General features: G+C 38.9%; 1 protein-coding gene across 3 annotated transcripts; it reads left to right on the forward strand.

Annotated features, from left to right (window-relative positions):
- The first annotated feature begins 1,857 nt into the window (after nucleotides 1-1,857).
- Otud6b (OTU deubiquitinase 6B) lies at nucleotides 1,858-18,646 on the forward strand. 3 transcript variants are annotated; one of them, XM_076924140.1, is made up of 8 exons: nucleotides 1,858-2,182; nucleotides 2,819-2,970; nucleotides 5,590-5,670; nucleotides 8,244-8,382; nucleotides 10,772-11,084; nucleotides 12,790-12,851; nucleotides 15,699-15,805; nucleotides 16,541-18,646. In XM_076924140.1, the coding sequence occupies exons 4-8, from the start codon at nucleotides 8,371-8,373 to the stop codon at nucleotides 16,623-16,625; spliced, it is 579 nt and encodes a 192-aa protein (XP_076780255.1). In that variant the 5' UTR covers nucleotides 1,858-2,182; nucleotides 2,819-2,970; nucleotides 5,590-5,670; nucleotides 8,244-8,370; the 3' UTR covers nucleotides 16,626-18,646. The 3 variants fall into 3 exon arrangements, with proteins under 3 accessions (XP_076780255.1, XP_076780253.1, XP_076780254.1); XM_076924138.1 differs by lacking the exon at nucleotides 8,244-8,382 and having other exon boundaries at nucleotides 1,897-2,182; XM_076924139.1 differs by lacking the exons at nucleotides 8,244-8,382; nucleotides 15,699-15,805 and having other exon boundaries at nucleotides 1,907-2,182.
- The last annotated feature ends 6,255 nt before the right edge of the window (nucleotides 18,647-24,901 follow it).

Raw genomic sequence — 24,901 nt, forward strand, 5'->3', positions numbered from 1 at the left:
TAAACAAGCTCTCTCAGGCTTGCTCATGGTGGGGGGAAGGGTACAGATGTCCATTGTCATAGTTCTGAACTATGTCCCTGTTCTGACTAGTATTAGGGTCTACATTCAATAAACTATCTCTGTTTTACTGATATACATGTTTATGTAGTTTGTGGAGTGACCCTTAGACCACAACATCACTAAAAAAAAATTCAGAAAAAGTTCTTTACTAACTTTTTTTTTTTTTTTTTTTGAGACAGGGTTTCTCTGTACAGCCATGGTTGTCCTGGAACTCACTCTGTAGACCAGAGTCTACAGAGTGACCTTGAACTCTGGTTCAAGAGTTCAGAGCTGGCCTTGAACTCAGAAATCCGAGTGTCTCTGCCTCCCAAGTGCTGGGATTAAAGGCGTGCGCCACCACTGCCAGGCCTAACATATGTTCTTAACCAATGAATATTTAAGAATTTTTTCCAGTTGCTGTATTAGTTTTCTGTTGTTGTGATAAAACAGCACAATGAAGCCAACTTACAAAATAACTTATTTGACATATTTGGTTTCCATAGGATTAGAATCCATGATGGTGGAGTGGAAGCCAGTTGGTGAGAGCTGAGTCTAAGGGCTTATGTCTCCAATCACAGGATGGAATCAGAAAAACAACAAAACATCAATAATAACTCCAAGAAAACTGGGATGGCACAGTTTTGGAATCAAAAAGCCCATCCCCAATGACATAGTTTTCCTACCCATACTTTCCAATGACTTCCTATTCCTATCCATATAGCACCACCAACTGGGGACCATGTATTCAAATATCTGAGACTATGGGGGTACATTCTCATCCAAACCAACTTACACTTACTGGCCCTATAGTCTGATGTCCATATCATAATGCAAAATGCATTCAGACAAACTCCAAAAATTTCTAGTTGCTAAGCTTGGCAGGGTACACAGCTCTCATATAAAAAATGAATTTTCTGTATGATTTTATTGCATTGCTTTCTTGCATTTAGAGTTGCAAGAAAAAAAAAACTTGGATCATAGATTTCTCAGTCTAAATACTTATACAGCACTCCCAACCTTGAAATTAAAACAAAACAATTAAAATTAAAATTAAAACATGTAAAACATTTACATGTTATTTTTCTTTACCAAAATTTAAATGTGCCCTTTGTAGGTTTACACAGTTGTAGGCTCAGTTCATTATTCATCTCTGGAAATAAGTTTTCAATTAATTTCAGAACTATTATTTCAACTTCATTGGTTTTGTTCTGTCTCAGGCATTCATATAAAAAAGAACAGTTTTACTTATTTATTTATTTACTAGTTTGAGACAGAGTCTCACCTATGTAGTAACTCTCTTGCTGTCCTGGAACTCACTATGTAGACCAGGCTGGCCTCAGAAATCTGCCTGCCTCTGCCTCCCAAGTGCTGGGATCATTTGTTAAGTCTTGCCTCAAGCCTTCAAAACACCCTGACATCACTGTTATCAATGAATTAAGGTCTTATCATTGAACTTAGCATACGGACTTTACTACGGTTAGTCCTTTTTGTATCTTTCTCTATCGTCACTTATTCAAGAGTAGGCATTTCTTAGATGACTTAACTTTTCCCGTTACCACGTTGTAAACAAACAAAACAATTCCCTACTGTATGGTTAATGCAACGTAGAGATCCTCATTGAAAGCAACCCACGCTTTTATTAAAACTAAAAATCCTTGCAACATGTGTTGGCAAAGGGCACAAACAACCACATAGCATTTCAAAACACAAATTGAAAGCAAGTGCGAAAGCACGGTCGTGACGTCATTTCTGCGCGCCCCGTCAGGGCCAATCGCCTGGCGCATAGCTTTGTGCTGGAGCCGCACCAGCGCCGGGGTCGTTCTCAGTCGCAGAGTCCCAGCTTCCGGCGCGCGCCCAGGGCGGTGGGAGCGCGCAGGCGCCCTGGTCCATGTGGGCTTCTCCGGGTTTCAGTGGTTAGACCTGGATCCGGAGCCGCCTTGAGGCGGGGCTGGGCCTTCCCGGCGGCCAATGGCGCCCCGGGTGAGGGTTGAGGGGTGGGAGGCGCTGGCCGGCCAGAGTTGCGGAGCTCCTCCAGCGCGTGTGCCCGGCCACTTGGTCGTCATGGACGAGGTCTTGGCTGAAGAGCTTGATGATGAGGAGCAGCTGGTGAGGAGGCATCGGAAGGAGAAGAAGGAGCTGCAAGGTGACGGGAAAGGGCCTGGGAGTGTAAAAGTCCACACCCAGGGCTGGGAGCGTGGCGAGTGCCCTCGGGAACCTGGAGGGGCACACGCCATGGATCCGTCTAGGTTTCCCTTCATATAACCTTCGGTTTGTTTTCTCCAGCTTTCCCCATTCCCTCGGTGCCTTTATTTGCAGTCCTCGGAGATGTCCCCGTGTGCGGCCGGCCCTGGACCCCAAGCCGGTCCGGCGCACGTGCTGCTGCTTGATGTGCCTGGAGGCCAAAGTCTTGGACCTCCTGTGCCTCCCTTCCCATTCCTGCCCCGGTTCCCGACGCCTGGCCATAGTGGTGTGGTCTGAATTGCTTCACCTTGGCTTGATGGTCACAGAAAGGGATATTTTAAAAGGCGGAAATTTTATCTTAAATATATATTTATTTAAGCTTGGTTTTGCCCTGTCAAACCAAACAAATCCAAGGTTGTCTTTACGGTGGATCGCAAGCCTCATCCGGGCCTTTCTCCATAGCTGATTGTTGTGTCATGATTAATTGCTTCTATAATTACATTACATTCTATAATTATACCTCTTCCCACCCTCTTTCTTACTGCCTTTCACTCTTTCTTCCTGGGGCTCTGACATGGCGGTTTTGATGACTTTTTAGCCAAAATTCAGGGAATGAAGAACGCTGTTCCCAAGAACGACAAAAAGAGGAGGAAGCAACTCACGGAAGAGGTGGCTAAATTGGAGAGAGAAATGGAGCAAAAACACAGGGAAGAACTGGAGCAATTGAAGCTGACTTTGAAAGACAGTAAGGTATGGGGAGCAAAGCTTACCTCAGCCCGTGGAAGCTGTCCGAGTGTGCTGAACTGCTTATTGAATACATCCTCATAGTTGGTTCTGAAATCAAGTCGGACAGTCACACATCGCGTTTCCTCGTCTGTAGTTTGTGAGACAGAGCAACTTGTAGTCCAGGCTGTCACCCATGTGGATTTGGAGCAGAGGATAACCTTGAACTTTAACTTTATATCCTACTGCTTTGATTTCACAAGTGCTGGGATTACAGGCGCCACACCTAGCTTTCTTTACATGTCTTCAGTATTTTTGTGACCAGGTTAATGGCTGGGTTTTATTTTTTCCTTTTTTTGGGGGGGTGGGGGGAGAACAACAAAGAAGCCTATTTACTTAACCTATAATAATTTTATTAATGTAAAGTATAAAGTGTACTAGATAAGGTTTCTCTTTAGTGAAAGTTGGAGTACTAGATTGCTTGTTCAGGCTTACTGATGAATAAGGTTGTAACCTCTGCAAAGTTACTTCACCCTAGAATAAATTTCTCCACATGGGACAATAAATGTGACATTGTAGTTAAGTAGAGAAGTGCTTTATGAACCAGTTGTAGTGAATAAAGGTATACTGACGCTTCTTGTGGAAATGGGAGTATGCTCACGTGCATCTTTTCAGTACTTATCATTCTGCCTAATGTGTGTACCAGCGACTTTGTTCAATGCATGTAGTTGTCAGTAACACTGTAAGGTAATAGCTATGAAGTAATATAGATAATCACATGTGTCCGGAAAACAGCTTAAAGAGATTAAGAACTTTGTCCTGGAGTCATAATAGTTATTGCAGTGACAAAAGCTAGAATTCAAAGCAGACTCATCTTTATACCCTGATGTAATATAGTAATTTGTTCCATGACTTTTGGATATGAAGGATAATATATTCAACAACCTCAGTTAACTGTTGATTAGAATTTCTTAGTTTTCTGCAAGATCTCGTCTTGTCTTCTGGAAGTTTTGATTCATCTTTGTTCTGTTGACAAGGGAACAGTTTCTGTGTGTTCATTTACACAGAGTATTAAATATACTGTCAGAGTGTGATTTCATTTCCCAGTCATCAAATTCCTGGTCTTTCTTACTATTAAAATACCCTCTGGTTTGGCATGGTGATACATGCCTATAGTCCCAGCACTCAGGAAGGTTGTGAGTTTGAGGCCAGCCAGGGCTTCATAGCAAGACCCCTTTCTCAAAACCCAACAGGAGCAACAAAAAACAAAGTGACAAGAAAACTTTTATCGGAGCTGCCAGTATGATTCAGCGGGTAAGGTGCTTGCTGTTGAACCTGATCACCTAAGTTCTATCCTTGGAATGCTACCTACATGGAAGAAAGAAAAAGTTGACTCATATAAGTTGTCCTCTGACCTCCATGTGCTATTGTGGCATGTATGCACATGCACCCATATTCTTTTTCTCTCTTACACACACACATACACACACAGACACACACATATAACAAACAAGGTGTGGTGTTGTGTTTAGACATATTGTTACCATTGTGGTAATTGTGCTTCTAATTGTCTCCCTGTGTTTTCTAGTAGGAGGGTGACTGTTCTATTAGGCCTTTAATTTCAAGATTTCCTTCATAGATTTCCAAAGAGAAAGAAAAGTTTGGTTCATAGTCGTTTGTCACTTACCTGCTAAATGCAAATTCTCCAGTTTGCCTTGAACTGTTCTCTTTGTCATTAATTAAACTTGTTTTGTGTTTGTCTTCTCCCCAAATTCTTCTGTTTTTTTTTTTTTGTTAGTATCACTGTTATTTTTATCAGAATCTATTAAAAAAAAGAGAAAGAAAAAAAATCATAAGACTCATAGAGTTGATGAAGTCAATCAGAAATTTTAACAGTTTATTGCCTGGGATATAGTCTTTGGAGGCTTCTGTGTCTGTTTCAGATGCTTTGGGTTGTTTTATATATTATACTAAAAACTAGCTTGACTTTCAGTTATACTAATGGTAACTAAATAACAGTAATAAAAAATAGCTATTTATCCAAGTAGAAGGCTAACAATGTTAACATTTGGATTTAAGGGTCTTTGTAATTATTAATGATGTTACCAGTTTGTAGCTAGGTAATTCTTACCTGAAGAATTAGTGCTCATTAAGTTCTGGCTAATTAACATGGGGAAGTGACTTGTCAGCTTTAGGATATGAAGGTAGTAATGAGCACAAACGATTTTATATGTGAGCATTCTTGGACAGGAAGGCTGTCCTTGAATGAAAGTAAGGTGTGCAGAGTAATGGAGTAGGTCAGGAAGGACAGAAGGTGTGCAGGGATGAGCCTACTGTTTGCAGAGCTACAAACAGCTTGGCGATTTTACAGATTCATAGAAGTACAGAAAGGTGCCAAAGCATGCTATCTAATCTGTATCTATGTTGCTGCTCAAACGGGAAGTAAGGGATTGGATACATTTGTAGTTTTCAGTAAGGGATTGGATACATTTGTAGTTTTCAGTAAGGGATTGGATACATTTGTAGTTTGCAGTAACAATTTAGTAGCCTAACACTTTAAGTAAATTAAAACATTTTTTATTGATTTCTCTCTTTTGTCTTTCTTTTTTTCTTCTTCTTCTTTTTTTAATGTTTTTGTTCTTTCAGATAGATTCTGTTGCTGTTAACATTTCAAACTTGGTACTTGAGAATCAACCACCTCGGATCTCAAAAGCACAAAAGAGACGGGTATGAAAGTCATATCACCATGTATATAATACTATACTTTCTTAGTATTAATCAATACTAAGTAATAATATTTTCTTGGGTATTATTTAAGAAATGAATAGAAAATTGGAGTTTCTTGTCAGAGGACTTGAACTAACAAGTCCTTACCATATGTCAGATAATAGTCTAAGCTACTTACGTTGAAATCTCATGTAGTCCTGACAACCTTGTGAGGTAGGATTTTATTTCCTGGCCTTCTACAGAAATTAATAGGTATAAGAAATAAAAAATAAGATATCTAGTTTGTAATTCTTGTAGAAATCAGGGAGGGTAGAGACTGTTTCTTCTTAGACAAATGCTTTATTGTAGATTTAATTTCGAAATTTCCAAGAGTGGGGTCAGAAAGTTATGTTGGTATTTAAATAATGGTTGATATATAATGGTTAATGACATTAAAAATGCAGAGAAGGGAACTTCATCTTGTCAAGCGTTAAGGATGTGTTATAATTTGAAGGAAAGATAAATGTTTAGAAAAGATATTATACGTTGGAGAAATAATGTAATAAAACCATGTAGAATGAAATAGAGCATTAGATTTACTGGAAATAATGTGTTAATGATCTTAGCATGATGAAAATGGCAGGAGGTGGGTCAGGGTCAGTCCTTTCACTTTAGAAAAGGAAGTTCAAAATTCAGTATTTGGGTTCTGAACACTTATTAATTGTTCATGTTTTCTAAGCTCTAAGTGTATATTTCAGAGTGTTTTTAATACATAGTATAGTAGAGCATGGAAGGTCAGTGTCCCTCAGAATGAGGCGTGTCTATCCCCCCTCCCCCCCATTTTAAATTGTGCTTTTGAGGGTCAGACAGGGCCTTAGGCTGCTCCCCAACTCCAGGTATGGCTTGAATTTCATGTACTCTCATGACTTTCTATTCAGTTTCAATAATGGGTAAGGGAAAACAATATCTATAAAGACTATTGTGGGTATTAAATAATAAGCTGTCCAGAACCATAAATATAAGGTCTGGAGAACTGAAGTGTTAACAAATAATTATATTTACCATGTTAAGCATATCATATTCCTTTTACCAAGGCCTAAGACAGTCTCTTTTTATAGGACAGCTAAGTTGCAAATAATCAAATATTTATCATATTTGTATGAGTTTTACTCTTGACTAATATTGCCATTGTGAATTTCAAAGAATCATTTTAGAGTGCATGCTGTCTCAAAGGGCTGCCTAGTTCAACTCCTTATTTATGATAGCCATTCTTTTTGTCATGATCTTGCAACTGTCACCTTGCTTCTATACATCAACAGGTGTTTGTGTGCCAGTAAGGTAACAATTTTAAAAATTTATTGATACTAATTAGTTGCAGAATTTAGTGGTAGCCTATTTAATTGTAAAATCAAGCTACTTCGTACCTAGACCTATCTTTTAAAAAAAATTTTGTTAATTCTTTCCTATATGAATTTAATACATTTTCCAACTAAACACTGAGAAATTTAGTATGATTTATAGCTGACTACTTATCACTTGGGAGAGAAAATAATTCCCAGATTACTTTGTTAATGTAGTGGGCTTTTGGAGTAGAGAGCAGTAAATGTTCATAATGCTTAACAGAATCCAAGATAGGCAAATTGAACATTAAATTCTTTACAACTGTTCTTTTTGCCAAAGCACTAAGGATTAAAAAGCCAGTTAACCACTGGTGGTTATTGGCCGTGAGACAACTGGAGGAAAAGCATGACATATTTATGGTGATTTATCATAAGACTCTTATGGGGTCTTATTTTTAAACTGGAAAAACACAGGAGCATTAAACTCAGGAATTTGTGTCTAAGAAGATGTCTCAGTGGATAAAGTTGCTTGCTACATAGCCTGAGGACTTGAGCTTAATCTCTGGAATCCACATGGTGGAAGGGGAGAGAACCAACTGCTGTAAGCCCTCCTCCACCCCCCCCCCAAAAAAAAAAAACCCAGACAACCAACCGAAAAACAAAATGCAAACAAACCCTCAGTAAATATTGGGGGGGGGGGGGAAGAAAAGAACTTGGAAGCTCTTTGCATTTTGGGAGAACAAAACTAAGATAGAAATAAAATAATTGGTTTCCAAAACAAGGAATTTGAGAAGTAGAATGGGATGTAGTTTTTTTATTTTATAAATGAGAAAGATGAGACTTGGTTATCTCAACGAGAGGGAGGATTTAACACAACCCTGGACTAGTGCTCAAACCAACAGGACTAGTTTTGCTAGCAGTGTGTGTACTAGTTCCATGCTCCTGCCTCTCACCTGTTCTTGTAGACCTGATTGCAGTTCTGTCTCTAGGACTCTTCTTGTAGAAAATATGTAATATAGGAAACTCCCACAGAGACAAGGATCCAATGGATTTTATACCTGATTTACTGGAAGCAAACTCAGTTGCTTTTCAATTCTGAAGCAGATCATTATGTAAAATAAGATACTGATAGAAGTTAGTACAGGGCTCGTTCTTACAGGGCTTAGAAGATAGAATGAAGTTCCATTCTGAGAGTAAAAAAGTGTATGACATTAACTCCAGCTGCCGTCTGCTCCAACCTTTATTCTGATTCAGGTGCCTGCATGGAAGGAGCTCTGTGTGTTGTCCCCAGCCCCGCTCTGCTCTAACCAGCTGTATGGCCTTTGGAAATCTTTCAGCCTGCTGTTTCCTCAGAAGAGGAAAATGAGGGGTTTTGGATTAGATGATATCTAAGGTGCTTATTCTTCCTTTCCCCGCTGAAACTGTCTTTAGTCTTTTATAAAGTTATAGTGTTATAGTGCCATCTTGTGTTTTAAGATTTTATACCCAGATCCACAGTTGTAGCTGAAGTAAATCATGCTACTTTTCTTATGGGTAAAGCTGGTTTGTGTTTTGTTGGAGAGCTATTACTGCTTTTGTTGGATTCAGCTACTTAAACCCACAAAAGAACATTTGAAGTTCTCTCCTGTGGCCCATCATGGAGTCATTCAGTTTATTAAATTGTACCTTCCCATTTACTTCTGACCTAGGAAGTTAGAACATGGAAGGCCTTTTGTTAAAATGGCTTTACCATTTTTCCTCCCTTCTGTAATTTACTAAACCAAGATTTTCATGTGCTAGAAATATGATTTAGTGGTTAAGAGCACTAGGTACTTCCAAAAGACCTGCTTTGCTTCCCAGTTCCAGCATTATGGTTCCAGTTGTCTGTAACTTTAGTATACACACACACACACACACACACACACACACACCCACACCCCCTTTCCGGATTGCGGCAATTTCATGCATCTCTTCCACAGATAAATAAGGGGGTAATACTGATACTATACAAGAAAATAAAGTACATTCTCCCCCTCCCCCCCAGAGTTTTCCTGTATAGCCTTGGCTGTCCTGGAACTCACTCTGTAGACCAGGCTGGCCTTGAACTCAGAAATCCGCCTACCTCTGCCTCCCAAGTTCTGGGATTAAAGGTGTGCGCCACCACTGCCTGGCCTAGAGTACATTTTTAAAAGACTGCAAAATTTAGCGAGGGTTTTTTTCTCTTGGATTGAAAGAAAATTTACCTCCAAGTGCATAAATATGTGTGGTTGAGATTAGAAAGTTGTAAAAGCATAGTAACAACCCTCCAAATAGACTGTTCTGCCATCCAGAAAGAACAAATGCTGTGTTTGGTTCTCGACTTTTTAGCTGTGTTAGGATGAACAACATTTAGTAACAACAGACCAGTCTTTAGCCATCCACCTTTTCTCTTGAAACTTTTCTCTTGTATGCTAGTTCTATGAGATGTTTTTAGCTATGAAACATGAATGTTCTCTGGTTCACTTGATTCTTAGTAGTTCACATATAGGAATGTTTTCCTTTGTCTCCAAATTTCCCATGGTACTCATGAACACATCTCTTGTTGATTTCACTAAACACTAACCATGTCTGGATATACAGCCATGGAGAAATCTCAAGCATTTGTATTTTTTTATTTAAGAAAGCATATTAAACTATATAAAAAAAAATAATGCCATTTTGTTACAAAGGATGTGTCACATTTTCTGTAATTGTATTATGTTTATTACAATTAATTAAAAAAAACTGGGAGATATTTACTCAGAGCTCTAGAGAGTTGTAGGGGATCATGTGATTTAGAGGGATTTTAGTATAACTATAATATTTAAGTAGCTTGCCAGCAAGTTTTTTAAAAATCTATTTATTAACTATTTATAGGTATTTAATCCACCTTTAAAAAAAATAAAAAATAGTGTCTGTCAGTATCTTTTTGGTTGTGGAGTAGTTGGGATTAAATATGTTCATGTACTCTAAGGCTGAGGAGATCTGAATATCTCTCTCTCTCTCTCTCTCTCTCTCTCTCTCTCTCTCTCTCTCTCTCTCTCTGTTTTTGAGATAGGATCTTATCCTGTAACCCTGGCTGTCTAGGAACTCACTTTGTAGACCAGGCTCATCTTGTGCTCAAAAAGATCCACCTGTCACCACTTCCCAAGTTCTTGGTTTAAAGGCATTGCACCAGTATGGGGACTGGACCACTGACTCTTAAGACAGAACTTTCAAATCAGCCAGTCAAGTTGTTCACATGTTTTTAACTAGTCCTTACAAGGACAGATGTGGTTGCAAATGCCATTAATCATCAACACTTGGAAGTCTGAGGTAGGAGGTTGGAGAGTATAGGCTAGCCTCAGCTACCATAGCAAGGCACTGCCTCAAAAAAGCAAACTAGCAGATTTTCTAAGGAGATGTCCCTCGACCCTCCCTGGCTACTCCTTTTGTTCTATGACACAGGCTGGACTAGAACCCTACAGGCCAAGCTGTCCTCAGGCACACTTCTGTATTGGCTTCCCAGGGACACTTAGAGACCTAAGCCACTGCACCTGGTTCTATGAATGGCTTCTTTAGATGTTAATACAGAGTGAGGGGCTGGGAACATAGCAGTCAGAGGAAGGAGATCATTGTCTTCTAAGGGTTGTAGGTAGAGAGAGAGTTCTACAAATGGGGAGATGATCACAAGGTGAACACTTGTGGGAGAAGAAAATGGCAGAAGTCAGACTAATGTCTCCATTCTCATTGAATGTGAATTGGTCCTAATTATTATCATTAACTTTCCTATATTCTTGTCCTAGGAAAAGAAGGCTGCATTGGAAAAGGAGCGGGAAGAAAGGATAGCTGAGGCTGAGATTGAGAACTTATCTGGAGCCAGACATCTAGAGAATGAAAAACTTGCTCAAATATTGGCAGCCAGAGAATTGGAAATCAAACATATTCCGTCTGATGGTCATTGTATGTATGGAGCACTTGAGGATCAGCTGAGAGACCAAGACTGCGCTCTGACTGTGGCCACCCTCAGGAGGCAGACTGCTGAGTACATGCAGAGCCATTCAGACGACTTCCTGCCGTTTTTAACAAACCCCAATACAGGGGATATGTACACTCCAGGTAGTTTAGCTTTCTTCACCACATTTTCTTAGTGTTTCTGGTTTTCAAATAAAGTGCTTCCTGAGTGTAGCAAGGAAGACCTTTCTTAATGAAGACAAAAGATCATTAACATTTAGGCAAGTTTATTTTCTATAATTTGAATAGATGTAGATATATTATACTTTATCTCGTAAGTACTTAACAATTTCTATGTATAAGTCACGAGAATAAGAGAGGTTAGTCATACTCAGGGAGGTATAATGTGTTACTTTCAATAAAGTATAGCTAGGAAGGTGACTAGTTACGTAAAATTTGATTTCATAAATCCCATGAACAATATTCCCTGTTTGTTAAAATAGATGATTAAGGTACAGTTTTTATGATGTTCTGTGCTGTTGAGAGTAGGGAAATGGAGGGAAGATCACAGGTAAGGCAGTAGCCACTGGGAGAGGGTCACATGGCCAGGTGGCTTGGAGGAGGGCTGGTATAGGCTGACTCCTTTAATGGCATCTGCCCTCCATGGAAGAAGGTAGACCATAGCACAGGATGGACAGAATGAGCACTGGTGTTGAGTTGGTGACTTGTGAGTGAAGCATGCTTTAGGTATCTGGGTAGGTCTCAAGTGTGACTTCATGTATCAGAATTCATAAATTTGTTTACCCCACTCTGCTAGTGGTAGAATATTTAATTCATGCTGCATCAAAGAAACAAAGGATTTAGTTCAGCCAACTTTTATTGAAGGCCATGGTGTGCAAAGTATTTTAGGGACTGTTTTGAACAATGAAGACTTAATAGCAAAAGAGATTAACTCGTGGGGTATATTGTCTTTTAGATTTAGCTTTTTTTTTTTCTTTCTTGGACAGGAAGGATGTTTGGCCCCATTTTATTTTTATTTTATGTGTATGGTTGTTTTGCCTGCATCTATATGTATGTACCATGTCTTAGTCCTTGGGGACCAGAAGAGGGTTACAAACAGGTGTGAGCTTTTTCATGGATGCTGGGAAATTAACTTCTTTTCAGATTCTCTGAAAGCAGCAAATGCCACTGAGTTATTGCACCATTTCTTGTTTAGCCCATTTGAATGTGCTACATTTAACAGTGTACATGTGCAGTAATATGCCTATTACAAATGCAGAGATTATACATGTGCAGTAATATGCCTATTACAAATGCAGAGATTATACATGTGCAGTAATATGCCTATTACAAATGCAGAGATTAAGCCTTTTACTTGTCAGGGCCCATCCAGTAAAATCTCTTCCTTGACTAAAACTGACACTGATACAGATCATGTAAAGATATGTAAAACAACAAGCAGAGAAACTGCTGCTGCCCTGGGGAGATTAAGCTCATTTCTACTTCGACTCTTTATAGGCTCTTGTAGTAAGCCTAAATATAGAAGGGCTACATTTTAACCTTCTGTGGCATTTTGCGTGCAGTTTTGGCTTTATAACACTTGTCGGGATAGTGACTATTTGACACTTAAGGTTGCTTTAGCTGATGATGAGCGCAGTTAATTACACGTCTTTGGTCTCAGGTGGAAGATCAGAAGCAGAAATACTTTTTGCTCTTCCATAGGAAGATGGTGGGAAGATGGGGTGGGTGTATTTAGTGTACTTCTAAAGGGAGGTGGTACAGAAGGGAGATGTTCTTCATCAGGGATGGTGGGAGCTACAAAAGAGACTGTACTGTGATTTCAGAAGTTACTTTGATCTGTTTCCTACAGAAGAGTTTGGAAAGTACTGTGACGATATTGTAAACACAGCGGCCTGGGGCGGTCAGCTTGAGGTAAGCTGAGTCACGTGATTGTGGATATTAAATTACTTCCGAAGCCCACTTGCAGTTTTTACATGTTTTTCAGCTCAGATATGTTTTTTGAAGATGTCTTTTCTTTCTATATTTGCTATTTTTCTTCTGACAGAGATAGAGAGAACTATACATTCTTGTGACTGAGTAAACCATGTCCCCTTGAGTAAGTGAAGTACGATTTCATCTTAAATAGCCCAGAGTTAGATTTATGACTTAACAGAAGCTGGTGTTGCGTCTGTGTGTTGTCATTTGAGATACCAATTTGTTTGATTTTTCTGTATTTAAAAAAATGAAGACAATCAAATGAAGCCTTACTTGGTGTTGGGGTGCACACCTGTAATCCAAGCTGATGAAGTGCCATCCTGGACACCAGCCTGAGCTATATAGGGAACCCTGTTTTAAAACCAGAACAGTTGGTTTTGTTTCCTGAAGGTTAATTTTAATCTTATAGTTCAATGTTGCCAAAATAACTTCTCCTTTATATCAGAAATAGAAATGAACCAGGGTTGGACCTAATAATGTGCCTGTCCCATCACTAGAGAGACTGAGGCCAGAGGAGTAGTCAACACCAGCCTAGGCTGTGCAAAATAAAAATAGTATTTTGTATAAAACTTATCGTAACACATTTGTTACAATTAACTATTGAATTCCTCCTTGATAGTAGATTATGTGAAGGCAATAAATCAATGCATTGACATTTTTATATAAGAAACCAGTAGAAACTTAACATTATTTCTTTGAGCATTAATTTATAAACTTTACTGTTAACCATGTTTAATTACATCAAAACATCTATTTAATATTTAAGCCTGGTTGTGACAAATAGTCTGAGGTGTTAGAGAAAGGACGAGACAGCCAATCCTAGGCTCATCTTCTGACTTTTCCTCTGTGCCTTGGATGATTCTCCAACTTCGTGTCCTCTAGTCTTCAGATGATTCAGTAGGACCCCTTGTAGTGTATGAGTCTGTGAACTAAGATGTCAGATGGATTCCTCTAGCAGTGTTAGTATTCTATGAAGGTGGTTGTCTTTAGTGGACTGCTTCTGAAGACCCTTCACACTGAAGATGAGATGTAAATGTTCCCTGGCAGTTTTTTAATACAGTGCTGTAGTGGACATCTCCACTAGAGGGAGCCATGCCCATTGTATTTTCTCCTGATTCAGACATCCAGCAGATGGTCCACTAGTAACGACAGGGATAAAGAGACTTGAAGTACCTTTAATGTAAAGGTTCACAGAGTAACATATGACGCTTTTGGATAAAGTGCAAGTTGTTTTCATGCTTAGATAAATGTATATTTTTGGTCAAATCCAAAGTCAAAAGACAATCTTATACGGGGTATGTGTGTGTGTGCTCTTGGGTGTGTGGTCATGTGAGAGCCATAATGCACTTGTGGCAGTCAATAGCTTTCAGGATCTAGTGTTATTTCTATCATATGGATCAAATTCAAGTTGTCAGGTTGGTACAAGGGCCTTAACCTTTTATGCCATCTCCCTGGCCCTGTTATATGGCTTTTAGAAGACATTGCTATTGCTTTTCACACTATTCTGTGCTGTTTTAAAATTTTTTTTTTAAAATGTGTTTCAGAGGATAATTTTCAAAATAGAATATGGGGTTTTATTTTTTCATGGAGCATAGAATCCAGTTCATATTCTTGAAGTAATTTTTAACATTCTTTCAAAGCCTCCTAAAGGTTTTATGTTTGTGGTGTAAGTTTTGTAATTGGGGCAGGTACATACATTAGTATGTTGGAAGACTGGTGGTGATGGATTTGGTTAGAAACTCAGGTTCTAGACTCAGCCTCCTCAGTTCAATATAGATCTGTGATTTTCTGATTGACCCTCAGAAGTCTTTTAACATCCTTCTACTCAGGTTCCAGGGGTTAAAAAGTAACAGTAAAGTGAGGATGTTGTTCTTCACTGGAACACTGGTTAGTACTTGGGAGACAGAGGCAGGAGGACTCAAGTTGAGGCCAGCCTGCTCTACATAGCAAGTTTCTAATTGTCTGAGGTCATATCAAAGAAAATCAATAAACAAACAATCCCCTCTCCTCAAACAAAAACAACAGTGACAAAACCCCTTAACTCACCGATATTTATTCCATAAAGTTATTATGAAGACTGGATGAAATAATCACCATAAAGTGTACACATGATTATAGTGCTTGGTCATAGTGTGTCGATAGTTGTTAGCCTCACTTTAATTACTAGCTGCTATTCATTATGCTTGAAGCTAAGTTTTTATTGCATATTATAAGATTAAAGTAATATAGCTTGCTGACCAGATGGAGATTCTAGCACAGGGCAGAACAATTCACATACTTACCTTGTTCTTGCTGAAAGTTACAGAGCCATGGTTCTTGAAACTGACTGCATTATCATCATCTGAGAAGTTTTTAAAAGTGAACCTCATGTTTTGCCAGACCTTATTCTCTATCTTTTCATTGGTAACAATTTGGTCTGATGCATAGCCACTGGTACTTAAAAAACTGTAGCATTATGAAAAATGGAGTGTTTTCAGCTTCAGAGACTATAATAAGCAGTCTACTCTCACCCATTTCATCAAGCTTGACATTGGTATTTTTTTTATAATGCTATTGTGTGTTCAAGTCAGCTCTTGCCTTTGATGAAGTTATATATTTATTTTTTTCACCAATTCACCAAAAACTAAGTGTCCATTTACCTGAACTCTTGGTGCTCTCATATGAACAGAGCAAATCTCTGCTCTAATTGGTTGCCATGTTCTGTTCTGTGTATGTACTTCAGTAGTTTGTGATTTGAATAAGATTTACATTTTGTTTTTCTTGCTAATCCATTTCCCCCTGTAGCTAAGAGCTCTGTCACACATCTTACAAACACCAATCGAGATACTACAGGCAGATGCTCCTCCCATTATAGTTGGTGAAGAGTATCGGAGGAATCCCTTAGTACTAGTGTAAGTACCTAGGAAATTTTACTGTTTTATTTTTCATGATTAAAACAAAAAAGGCACTTGAAAAGATTTTAGGTTGTATGTACTGACTAATCAAAATGCTGTAATTAGCTGAATTCTGTTTATGTTAAAGGCAATCATAGAACTAGAAAGCATCTGACTGTGATTTACATAATTGCTTAGACTATTGAGCCTTTCTTTTTTCTGTATGAGTTAAGAGTAAAGTTCTTCAAAAGGCTATGAAGTTTTAGGGCTGGTTTTGTGTGTTGCCCCACTTGACATTAATAGCACTAAGTTTGAACTGTCATGCTTCATGCTGTTAATGTATTTGCACGATTGGGAATTGGAAGATACTCAGCTTGGAGGAGTAATTTCTCTAGTTTTTCTCTCGTGTGCCCGCGCATGCCTCTGTGTGTGTGTGTGTGTGTGTGTGTGTGTGTGTGTGTGTTCATTAGCTGTTCTTACCGCTAATGGCCTGAACTGTAGTGAAACCTTGAGCTCATTGAGCCCTCAACATCTTGCCCTTTGTGCTTCTAGTGACTGGACTACTTGCTCACTTCCAAAACTTGTCACCCAAAAACTTGTCACGTAATGTTGACCACTTAATGAATATGCCCATAATAGTCCATTAATAATATCTCTGTGAACTGGGACAGTCAGAGTATGTAATTATATATGTCTGTATACTACATACATTCATAACTCATCAAAACGCAATTTTATTTTTTTTCATTTCAGATACATGAGGCATGCGTATGGCTTAGGAGAACATTATAATTCTGTTACACGGTTGGTGAACTCAGCTACTGAAAATTGCAGCTAGTTTACAAAATGTTACAGAGTGTGTCAATCTACCATGTGCTAGATTGTTGTAAATGCTACTGAAAAACACAGCTACCTTAAATGACTTCATGAAGAAGCTTACTAACAGGCATTTAAGAAATACGTTGGATTAACTTTAACCAGTGCTTTCTTAGTGGCATTTTTAGAATTGAAAGTCTGTTGTGGAGAACGTCACTCATAGACCACGGTGTCACTCTTCGCACTAGTTAATTTTAGTTCTCCTGCACATTCTGATTTGGAATAAATTTTGTTTTAAATTTTGGCCCAACAGCTTTATGTTCCAAAAGTAAGGATTTCAATTTAATTTTTCTTAAAAGTTTGGAGACCTGGTCTCTGTTGTCATAGGAACATATTGTAGTGACAGCGATCCCAGTGACTTTGGTCAGCAGTGTGCCTGCCACTCTTGATGCAGCAAATCTCTGCTGCAGAAGAACCTACGTCAGTAGTTCAGAGTTTTTGAATACTTACACGAGAATCAGTAGAGTTAAAGAAATGAAACAAAATCATTGGTAAATAGGTGTCAAAAAATTGTGTCAATTTTGAATCTTTCTAACAAATTGGAGATTTCCCTTTTATGTATGTGTAGCTTTAAAAGTTTATAACTCTTGCATTGCTGTTTTTTCAGCCAGAGGCTGGAGTTAGACTTGAACCTTGTTTCTCTTCACAACTGAGAATTTTTACACTTTCCCTAACACTACTCAGCTGCTTTGCTTCCTTTAGAACCTTTCCTACTGAGAGGCATCCAGTGGCCTCTCATGGCTCACCTATGCAAGGTGGTGCTGTAGTGATGCAGACAGGGCCATGGCCATGTTCCCCCTTTAAGTCTTTCCAGCTGTCCTAACAAGATCTCAGCTTGAGTCACTGAAAACCCTGGCTACAAACGATTTCCTTACATAGTGTACTACTTTCTTCACTCAAATGTTTGATGATTGTACTTTATGTTCAGAAGCAGAGAGCTGTGTGGTAAAATCAGTACAGAAGAATTTTTATGTGGAATGACTCATGTTCCTCAGATTTTTGTAAGAGAGTCTTGTCCCCACACAAGTGTGTTTGCTGTTTTTATGTCACAAAGTACCATGAGCTGGGGCCACGGCTCTAGTAGAGCATTTGCCTATCGTGCATGGCACTCAAGGTTCACTTTCTAGCACCAACAAAACACATCAGTTTATGAAAATGAAACTTTTTGTTGTGATCTGTTTTTTCCAAGTTAGAACTATAACTAAGATTGAGCATCATGTTTATAATATTTGGGCTTATGATGATAAAAGCAGGTAACAATGTGGCAAGCTGCAGAGAGGCAGAGACTGGTTAGCAGAGCAAGGACTTTCTGAGATCATCCCAACTGACTAAAACATACTTTGCCTGCTACACAGTGTTTCTGAAGGGTGTCTGCTTTGTAACCTTTGATTCTTTTTTATTCTGAAATTTATAAAAGCATAAAGTTGTAAAATAAATGCTTTGAACGTATTTTGAAGTAACGCTATCTTCATCTTACAGTATCAGCCTTAAGGAGTAACAAAACAAAACATGAAACAGTTATTGAAAATTCTGTTTTCAACAAAGATACTCTAACTCAGTAATGTTTCATTGTTTGGACAAAAATTTAAATGTACTTAATTATGTATTTCTAATTTTTGTTTATATGTCTTATTTTAAAACGGCCAGTATATTTATGAATAAAATGTATGGCCCACTTCTACCATTTTAGCTCTCAATGTAAAAGCCTTTTAAAAATGGTGGATGTTAATTTAAAAACAACATATGCAAATTAAGTTCGCTGCTGCTGGTCTGATGGAACTTCCACAAGCTGTGTTCTAGTCCTGATTGAAAACATTTATGTCAATCCTGGAATGTGTCTTCAGCCAAGAACTTTATGTACTTACATATATTTATAGCCTGTAAAAAGTAAAACAAAGAATGTGTAACTGTTCTGAGCAAGATAGCTTTGCTCATAGTATCTGATGTTTACCAAAAGAATAAATGATAAAGGAGTTGAATCAACATGTATATGTTCAAGTTGTCATTTTTTTTTTTTTTAACAGTTTCAGAATGTAGCAGTAGAACTCATTTTGCTTTCAAGCTTTCTCCAGCTTTCTGTTTTCTTCACATATTGAGAATGTTACAATCACAGATTCTTGCACTTAAGGGCCTCTAAGTAAATACATGAGCATATCATTATGCCCAAAGGTAATAAGGTAGTGGCCAGTTTCCCTACTGCTTTTAGAAGGAATAAGGTAGAAGCTTAGGACTATATTGATCAATGGATGTTTATTTTGGATCAGAAAGTTTTATAAAAACATTGTGTAAGATTTATGAGGTTCTTTTGTTTGATTGTTTTTGTTTTGTTTTTTAAAGACGGGCATTACTGAAAGGTACATCTGTGCCAACTGGTGGCTGCAAATTGGTTCTGCCCACAATTATTAGTATCTTGGTCCAACTGTCATGAACCAGTGAAAGAGCAAATCAGTTGATTGTTGAGAATGTAATTGCTGGTTTCATAACTTTAATTTTTAACATTAGTTGAGCAATTTTTTTCTATTTATTTCTTTTATCTTACCTTATTTAAAATCTTTCTCTTTCTTTAAACTCTGATAGTATAAGTTCTTTCCCTTGAATCCACTCTTGTTTTCCTGACTCAATACTTATCCTTGACTCTCTGTACTGAATAGCTACCCTTGATTCATCTCACTGACCACCTACCTTATACTTCACTCACTGAACTCACCCTGACTCCCCTCTCAACACCCACTGTTCTCTCCTCACTGAACACCCACCTTTCTCACTTCAGGGAAACTGTTGAGCTTTTATTCAAAGGCAAATGGTTTACCTGCTTCACCTTTTATCTGCTTTCCCTAGTTAAATGGACCCTTCGAGACCTTCACACCCAGTCTAGGTTGGTTAATGTATGACTCTCTAGTGCTTACACACTGAGAACTAGTTACTTGCATTTGTTTATTTTCCCCTAGTTTAAGTGCTTAGAAATAACTTCTTTTTTTCCCTTTTTCTTTTATTTTAGTATTCTTAATTTTTTCTCCTTCCCAGTCTCCCCTCTATGAACCCTCCTCACCACATCCCCCTCCTTTTTTCTTTTAAAGAGGGTGCTCCTCCACCCACTCCTCCCTCATGCTTCTAGCACCCCCCCTTCTCTGAGGCATCACGCCTCTACAGGACCAAGTGCATCCCCTCCCACTGTGTAGCTGGAGCCATGGACTGACTCAAGTATATTCTTTGGTTGGAGGTTTAGTCCCTGGGAGCTCTGAGGGGTCTGGTTAGTTGATACTGTTGTTCTTCCTATGGGGTTGCAAATTCCCTTCAGCTCCTCAGTCATTCCTCTGACTTTTTCATTGGGGCCTCTGGACTCAGTCCAGTGTCTTAGGTGCTAGCAGAGCCTCTCAGAGGACAGCCATACCAGGCTGTGTCTGCAAGCACATCTTGGCATCAGCAATAGTGTCTGGAATTAGGTGGCTGTGGATGGAATGGATTGTGTGGTAGGGGCAGTCTCTGGATGGCCTTTCCTTCAGCCTCTATTCTGTTTTTGTCCCTGCATTTCCTTTAGACAGGGACAATTCTGGATTAATTTTTAGATGGTCAGTGGCCCCATCCCTCCACTGGGAGCCATGTCTATCACTGGAGGTGGGCTCTTAAGGTTCTATCTGCCTGCTGTTGGACATTTCAGCTAAAGTCATCCCCACTGGGTCTTGGGAACCTCTATCATCCCTGGTGTCTGGGACTTTCTAGGGGTCCCCTCTCCTGTTCCCTGCCCCCTACTGCTATATATTTCTTTTTATTTTCCTCGACCTCTGGACTTCCCTCTTGATTCTGCCCCCATATTTCCTCCCCGCCTCCCCTCTCCGACCCAGTTTCCTCCCTCCTTTTGCTTCCCGTGATTATTTTGTTCTCTCTTCTAAGTGGGATTGTAGCATTCACACTTTGGTCTTCCTTCTTGTTATGCTTCATATAGTCTGTGAGTTGTATCATGGATATTTTGAGCGTTTGGGCTGATACCACTTATCAGTGAGTACATACCATGCATGTCATTTTGGGTTTGTGATACTTCACTTAGGATGATATTTTTCTAGTTCCATCCATTTGCCTGCAAAATTCGTGAAGACTTCATTTTTAATAGCTGAGTAGTATTCCATTGTATAAATGTACCACATTTTCTGTATCCATTCTTCCATTGAGGTACATATATTTGGGTTGTTTCTAGCTTCTGGCTATTATAAATAAGTTTGCTATGAACATAATGGAGCACATGTGCTACTGATATGGTGGAACCTCTATCATCCCTGGTGTCTGGGACTTTCTAGTGGATGGGTGCGTGTATATGTCCAGAAATGGTATAGCTGGGTCTTCAGGTTGATTTCCAAAGTGGTTGTACCAGCTTGCAATCCCACCAGCAATGGAGGAGTGTTCCTCTTTCTCCACATCCTTGCCAGCATCTGCTGTAGCCTGAGATTTTGATCTTAATTAACCATTCTGATTGTTGTAAGGTGGAAACTCAGGGTCGTTTCGATTTACATTTTCCTGATGACTAAGGATGTTGAACATTTCTTTAGGTGCTTCTCTGCCATTCTTGTTAAATCTATTAAAAGATTTAGCTTGGGCTGGAGAGATGCCTCAGCTGCTCTACCAGAGATCCAGAGTTCAATTCCTAGCAACCCCATGGTGGCTCACAATCATCTGTAATGGGATTTGATGTCCTCTTCTGGTGTGGCTGAAGACAGACATGGTGTACTCACATATATAAAATAAATAGGTCTTTAAAAAAGATTTAGCCTAATAGGTGCTTATTAAATGCATGCCAAAAGTCATTGGATATCATTTGAGAGGACAGATTCAAGAACTTGTTAAATAATTGGCAGCTGTGAGTAGAGAGAATTGTGCTTAGTCATGAAGAGAATGCTTTCTACTTTATCTTACCTTAGGTCTTTTGATGATAGGAGGAGTAACCTGAGAACATTTTCTCCTTTTTCAGGTATCCCTAATCTGAAAATCCCAAACTTGAATTATTCCAAATTTAGAACTTGCAGCACTGACCCCCATAAATAGAAAAAGCTATGCCATTAGACTTTTAAATTTCCTGCACAAAAACTTGAAAAAATATGATACAAAATTACTTGGACTGTGGAAGGTCTGTATGATAGATATGCAGCATAGATAAGTTTCATACTCAGAAACAAGACTCATTATCAAGATGGTGGTGTGTAAGCAAACAGACCATAATTCTGAAGTACCCAATATCCAAAATTTCAAATAAACCTCAGCCTATAGCCTGTAACTGTTAGTGTGTCTTTATCAATGAAGTTAATGCCTGATTTTAATGACTTTTCAAAATATAAGGAGTCTATAGATTAAATAAGTATTGAAAGCTATTTGATAGACTTCTCATGGAAGTTATATAGGGGCCAGTGAAATTAAGCTATAATGCCCCTGAGTGTGTTTGCCACCAAGTCTGAAGACATGAGTTTCATCTCTGTATCTTACAAGACAGGAGAGAACTAACTCACAGGTTGTCCTCTGACCTCGCATGTACCACATGAACTTTATAGTTGTTTTATTTCAGCATAGTTAGCATGGCTAGCTAGCACGACTTTCTGAAATACATCATTGCCTTTCCAGAGGGCTGGTGAAGTGTTAAAATATGCTAAATCAAGGTCTCTCTTACTTCTTTTCTGTATCACCCATGTTTATAGTTCAGCCAGCATTCTATCATAGGCATGAGTACTAACTCCAGATTATGAGTTCGTAGAGATAGAATGACTTTGTTAAAAAGTAGGTTGTTTTTGAGTCTTTTCTTCTTGAGTCCCCGCTGTTGAGATCTCCTCCCCACAAAGAAGTGCTTCTAGACTGCCCTTCAGTTTACAGGTTGACAGTGGGCTCTTCTTGTTTTTATACTGTAGGATGAAGTTCTTGGGGTTGTCTCATGGACTTTGTCAGAAGAGAGTATTTGCTGCTTTAGCAGATAAACTATGTAGGTTAGAATTGGTTATGTGGCCTAAACCAAATACAAAAGGATCCAAAAGAATAGTCATAAGATAGGGCTGGGGTATTTAGAGACTGGGGTATTTAGAGACTCCAGTCATGCACTGGAGACACTTTAATTTGGGATCAGACAATGAATCTTCATTTCAGACTCTTTACACCTCTTGCGTGTTATGAATCAGGAATAGCGTGTTATGAATCAGGAATAGTATGTCTCTACTGGAACTATATTACTATTTTTATGGCTGCAGTAAAATGCTTAAGTAAGAGAAAGAAAAAGATTTTTTTCTTCTTACAGTTGGAGAGTTTAGTTCATCGAAAACAGGCAATGCATGGTGACAGGAATGTGGGGCAGTGGGTCCCCATAGCCCCATCTTCTGGCCTCCAGAGGCAGTGTACTCATGTACCCATGCCCTCGCACAGATATGCATGCATATGCATAAATGAAAGATAAAAATAAAATTATAGATCCTAAAGGCGTCCTGGGAAACTATCATTCCTTAAAAAGAAAAAAATAAGGTAATTTTAGCTAGCATTTTAGCATATTCTATGTGATTTATGCTTATGAGAATAGTTATTCTATAAATGATATTTGTTTTTGATCTTTGGGAAGAGAGGCAGAACCATAATAAGGCATTAATCTCTTGGAAAACTAAACCCTCGAGACAGTATATAAATCAACTTTGGAAGGCCAAGGGCAAGGAAGGCTTACTTTTGCCTGTGGTGGCCAGGTTGAGACCACAAGGGTGGGATAGGTGAAAGTCACAGCGGCTCTGGTTTGTTCCTTATCTAATATCTCGAATTTTCTTGTAGTTTGTTTAGAAGTTTGATTTAGCAAGGTTTACGGTTTTGGTTATGATAGCACTCTTAAATGAGTTCTTAAATTGTGGTTATTCTGAACCAGTCAGCACAGGTTGGGAACATACCTTTTCTGAGTTCATAATGAATGGTCAGTGCTTCTTAGAAATACTCGCTGTGTGCCGCGATAAATCGACAATGCTTGTTCTAATTATTGCTGAATGTGACACAATTAGACGGTTACAAAACCAGTGGTTTGATTGTGTGGCTTTGAGTTTTGTACATTGGTCACTGGTCTGGATGTAACCCCCGCCACATGCAGAGACACATCTAAAAACTAGCAGGTACTTTTTTGTTTTTAGTGGAAATCAGTATTGCCCTTAACCCTGTGGCTCCCTCCCTCACTGAGATCCTCTGTGTAACTCAGCTCTTCTGCTCGTTCTAACTGCATGGGCTCTATTCTGGCCCCCGCCCTTCCCCGCCTTTTCCAGGGCATTATCCATGACTCTTTGTCACACGAGTGTCCGAGTGTCGGAAGTTGGTGCACTGAATATAGCACTTATATTTTGGCCATTGTAGTGATTTAAATTTTCTTTAAAAGAAGGATTAGTTGGTAGTTTAAAAACAAGGAGATTTCACTTTAAAATTCTTGTTTTCACCTTTTCAAGGAAAAAAAAAAAAACTTGAAAGAATTGTTGATGCCAAGCCAGGGTTTCCTGGCAGGACTCAGTGGGAAGCTGGTAGCAGCTGTCTGCTGTAGGAGGACAGGCAGTCTGCTTAGTGTCTGCTGACTTGTGTTTCTTGTCTCCATCAGACATGCCCAGTGTCCAAGCCACAGTGCTGGCGTTACTGTAAGCCATTCCTTCCTGTGTTTCTTTTGTCTTGTTTATTCCCCGCCATTGGCCTCCGTAGATGTTTAGGGATTGATTGGTCTTGGTTCTGTCTCCATGTTCTGTTTTCTACCTCCACCCCTTTATTGGCTATTTCCTTCTGATCTGTATGTTTTTAATATTTGGTAGAAAATATGTGTGTATCTGTTTGTATGTTTTTAAAATAGCTTTTAAAGCCGTTCATCTCAATAGATGGTAATTAAATTGCTTCCCTGGAATCAGGTCCTAATGGCAAAAGAACAAAACTTACTATAAGACAGTAAGTTTTTGTGACGCTTTCATGAACTTAAGGAAAGTTGCTTCCAGGGTATATTCTCTATGAGAGGAACTAAGAAGGCCGTATTTATGTGACTATGTTGGTTGTGCCTGAGGATGATCTTATCTTACTCGGCATGAAGAGTAGATAATTCTCTAGTTTTCATCAGTGACGTGGTCTTCTAAATTTTATTAACTGCTCATAAAGATCCAGTCTCCTAACTCATGGAAAGGTTTTTATTTGTGTGTATACACCATTTCTGACAGATCATTATTTAGCCCATCGCTTGGACTCCTGTAAGAAGGGTTACTTAGGCACTCAGATATC

This window comes from Arvicanthis niloticus, chromosome 25, assembly GCF_011762505.2.
Source record: "Arvicanthis niloticus isolate mArvNil1 chromosome 25, mArvNil1.pat.X, whole genome shotgun sequence".
Taxonomy (NCBI): domain Eukaryota; kingdom Metazoa; phylum Chordata; class Mammalia; order Rodentia; family Muridae; genus Arvicanthis; species Arvicanthis niloticus.

Bases quoted from the DNA above. Each gene is read 5' to 3' on its own strand.
- Otud6b (XM_076924138.1), top strand. From the start codon at position 2,008: ATGGCGCCCCGGGTGAGGGTTGAGGGGTGGGAGGCGCTGGCCGGCCAG. The intron at 11,085-12,789 runs GTAGTTTAGCTT...TGTTTCCTACAG, and splicing joins AGGGGATATGTACACTCCAG to AAGAGTTTGGAAAGTACTGT. The intron at 12,852-15,698 runs GTAAGCTGAGTC...TTCCCCCTGTAG, and splicing joins CCTGGGGCGGTCAGCTTGAG to CTAAGAGCTCTGTCACACAT.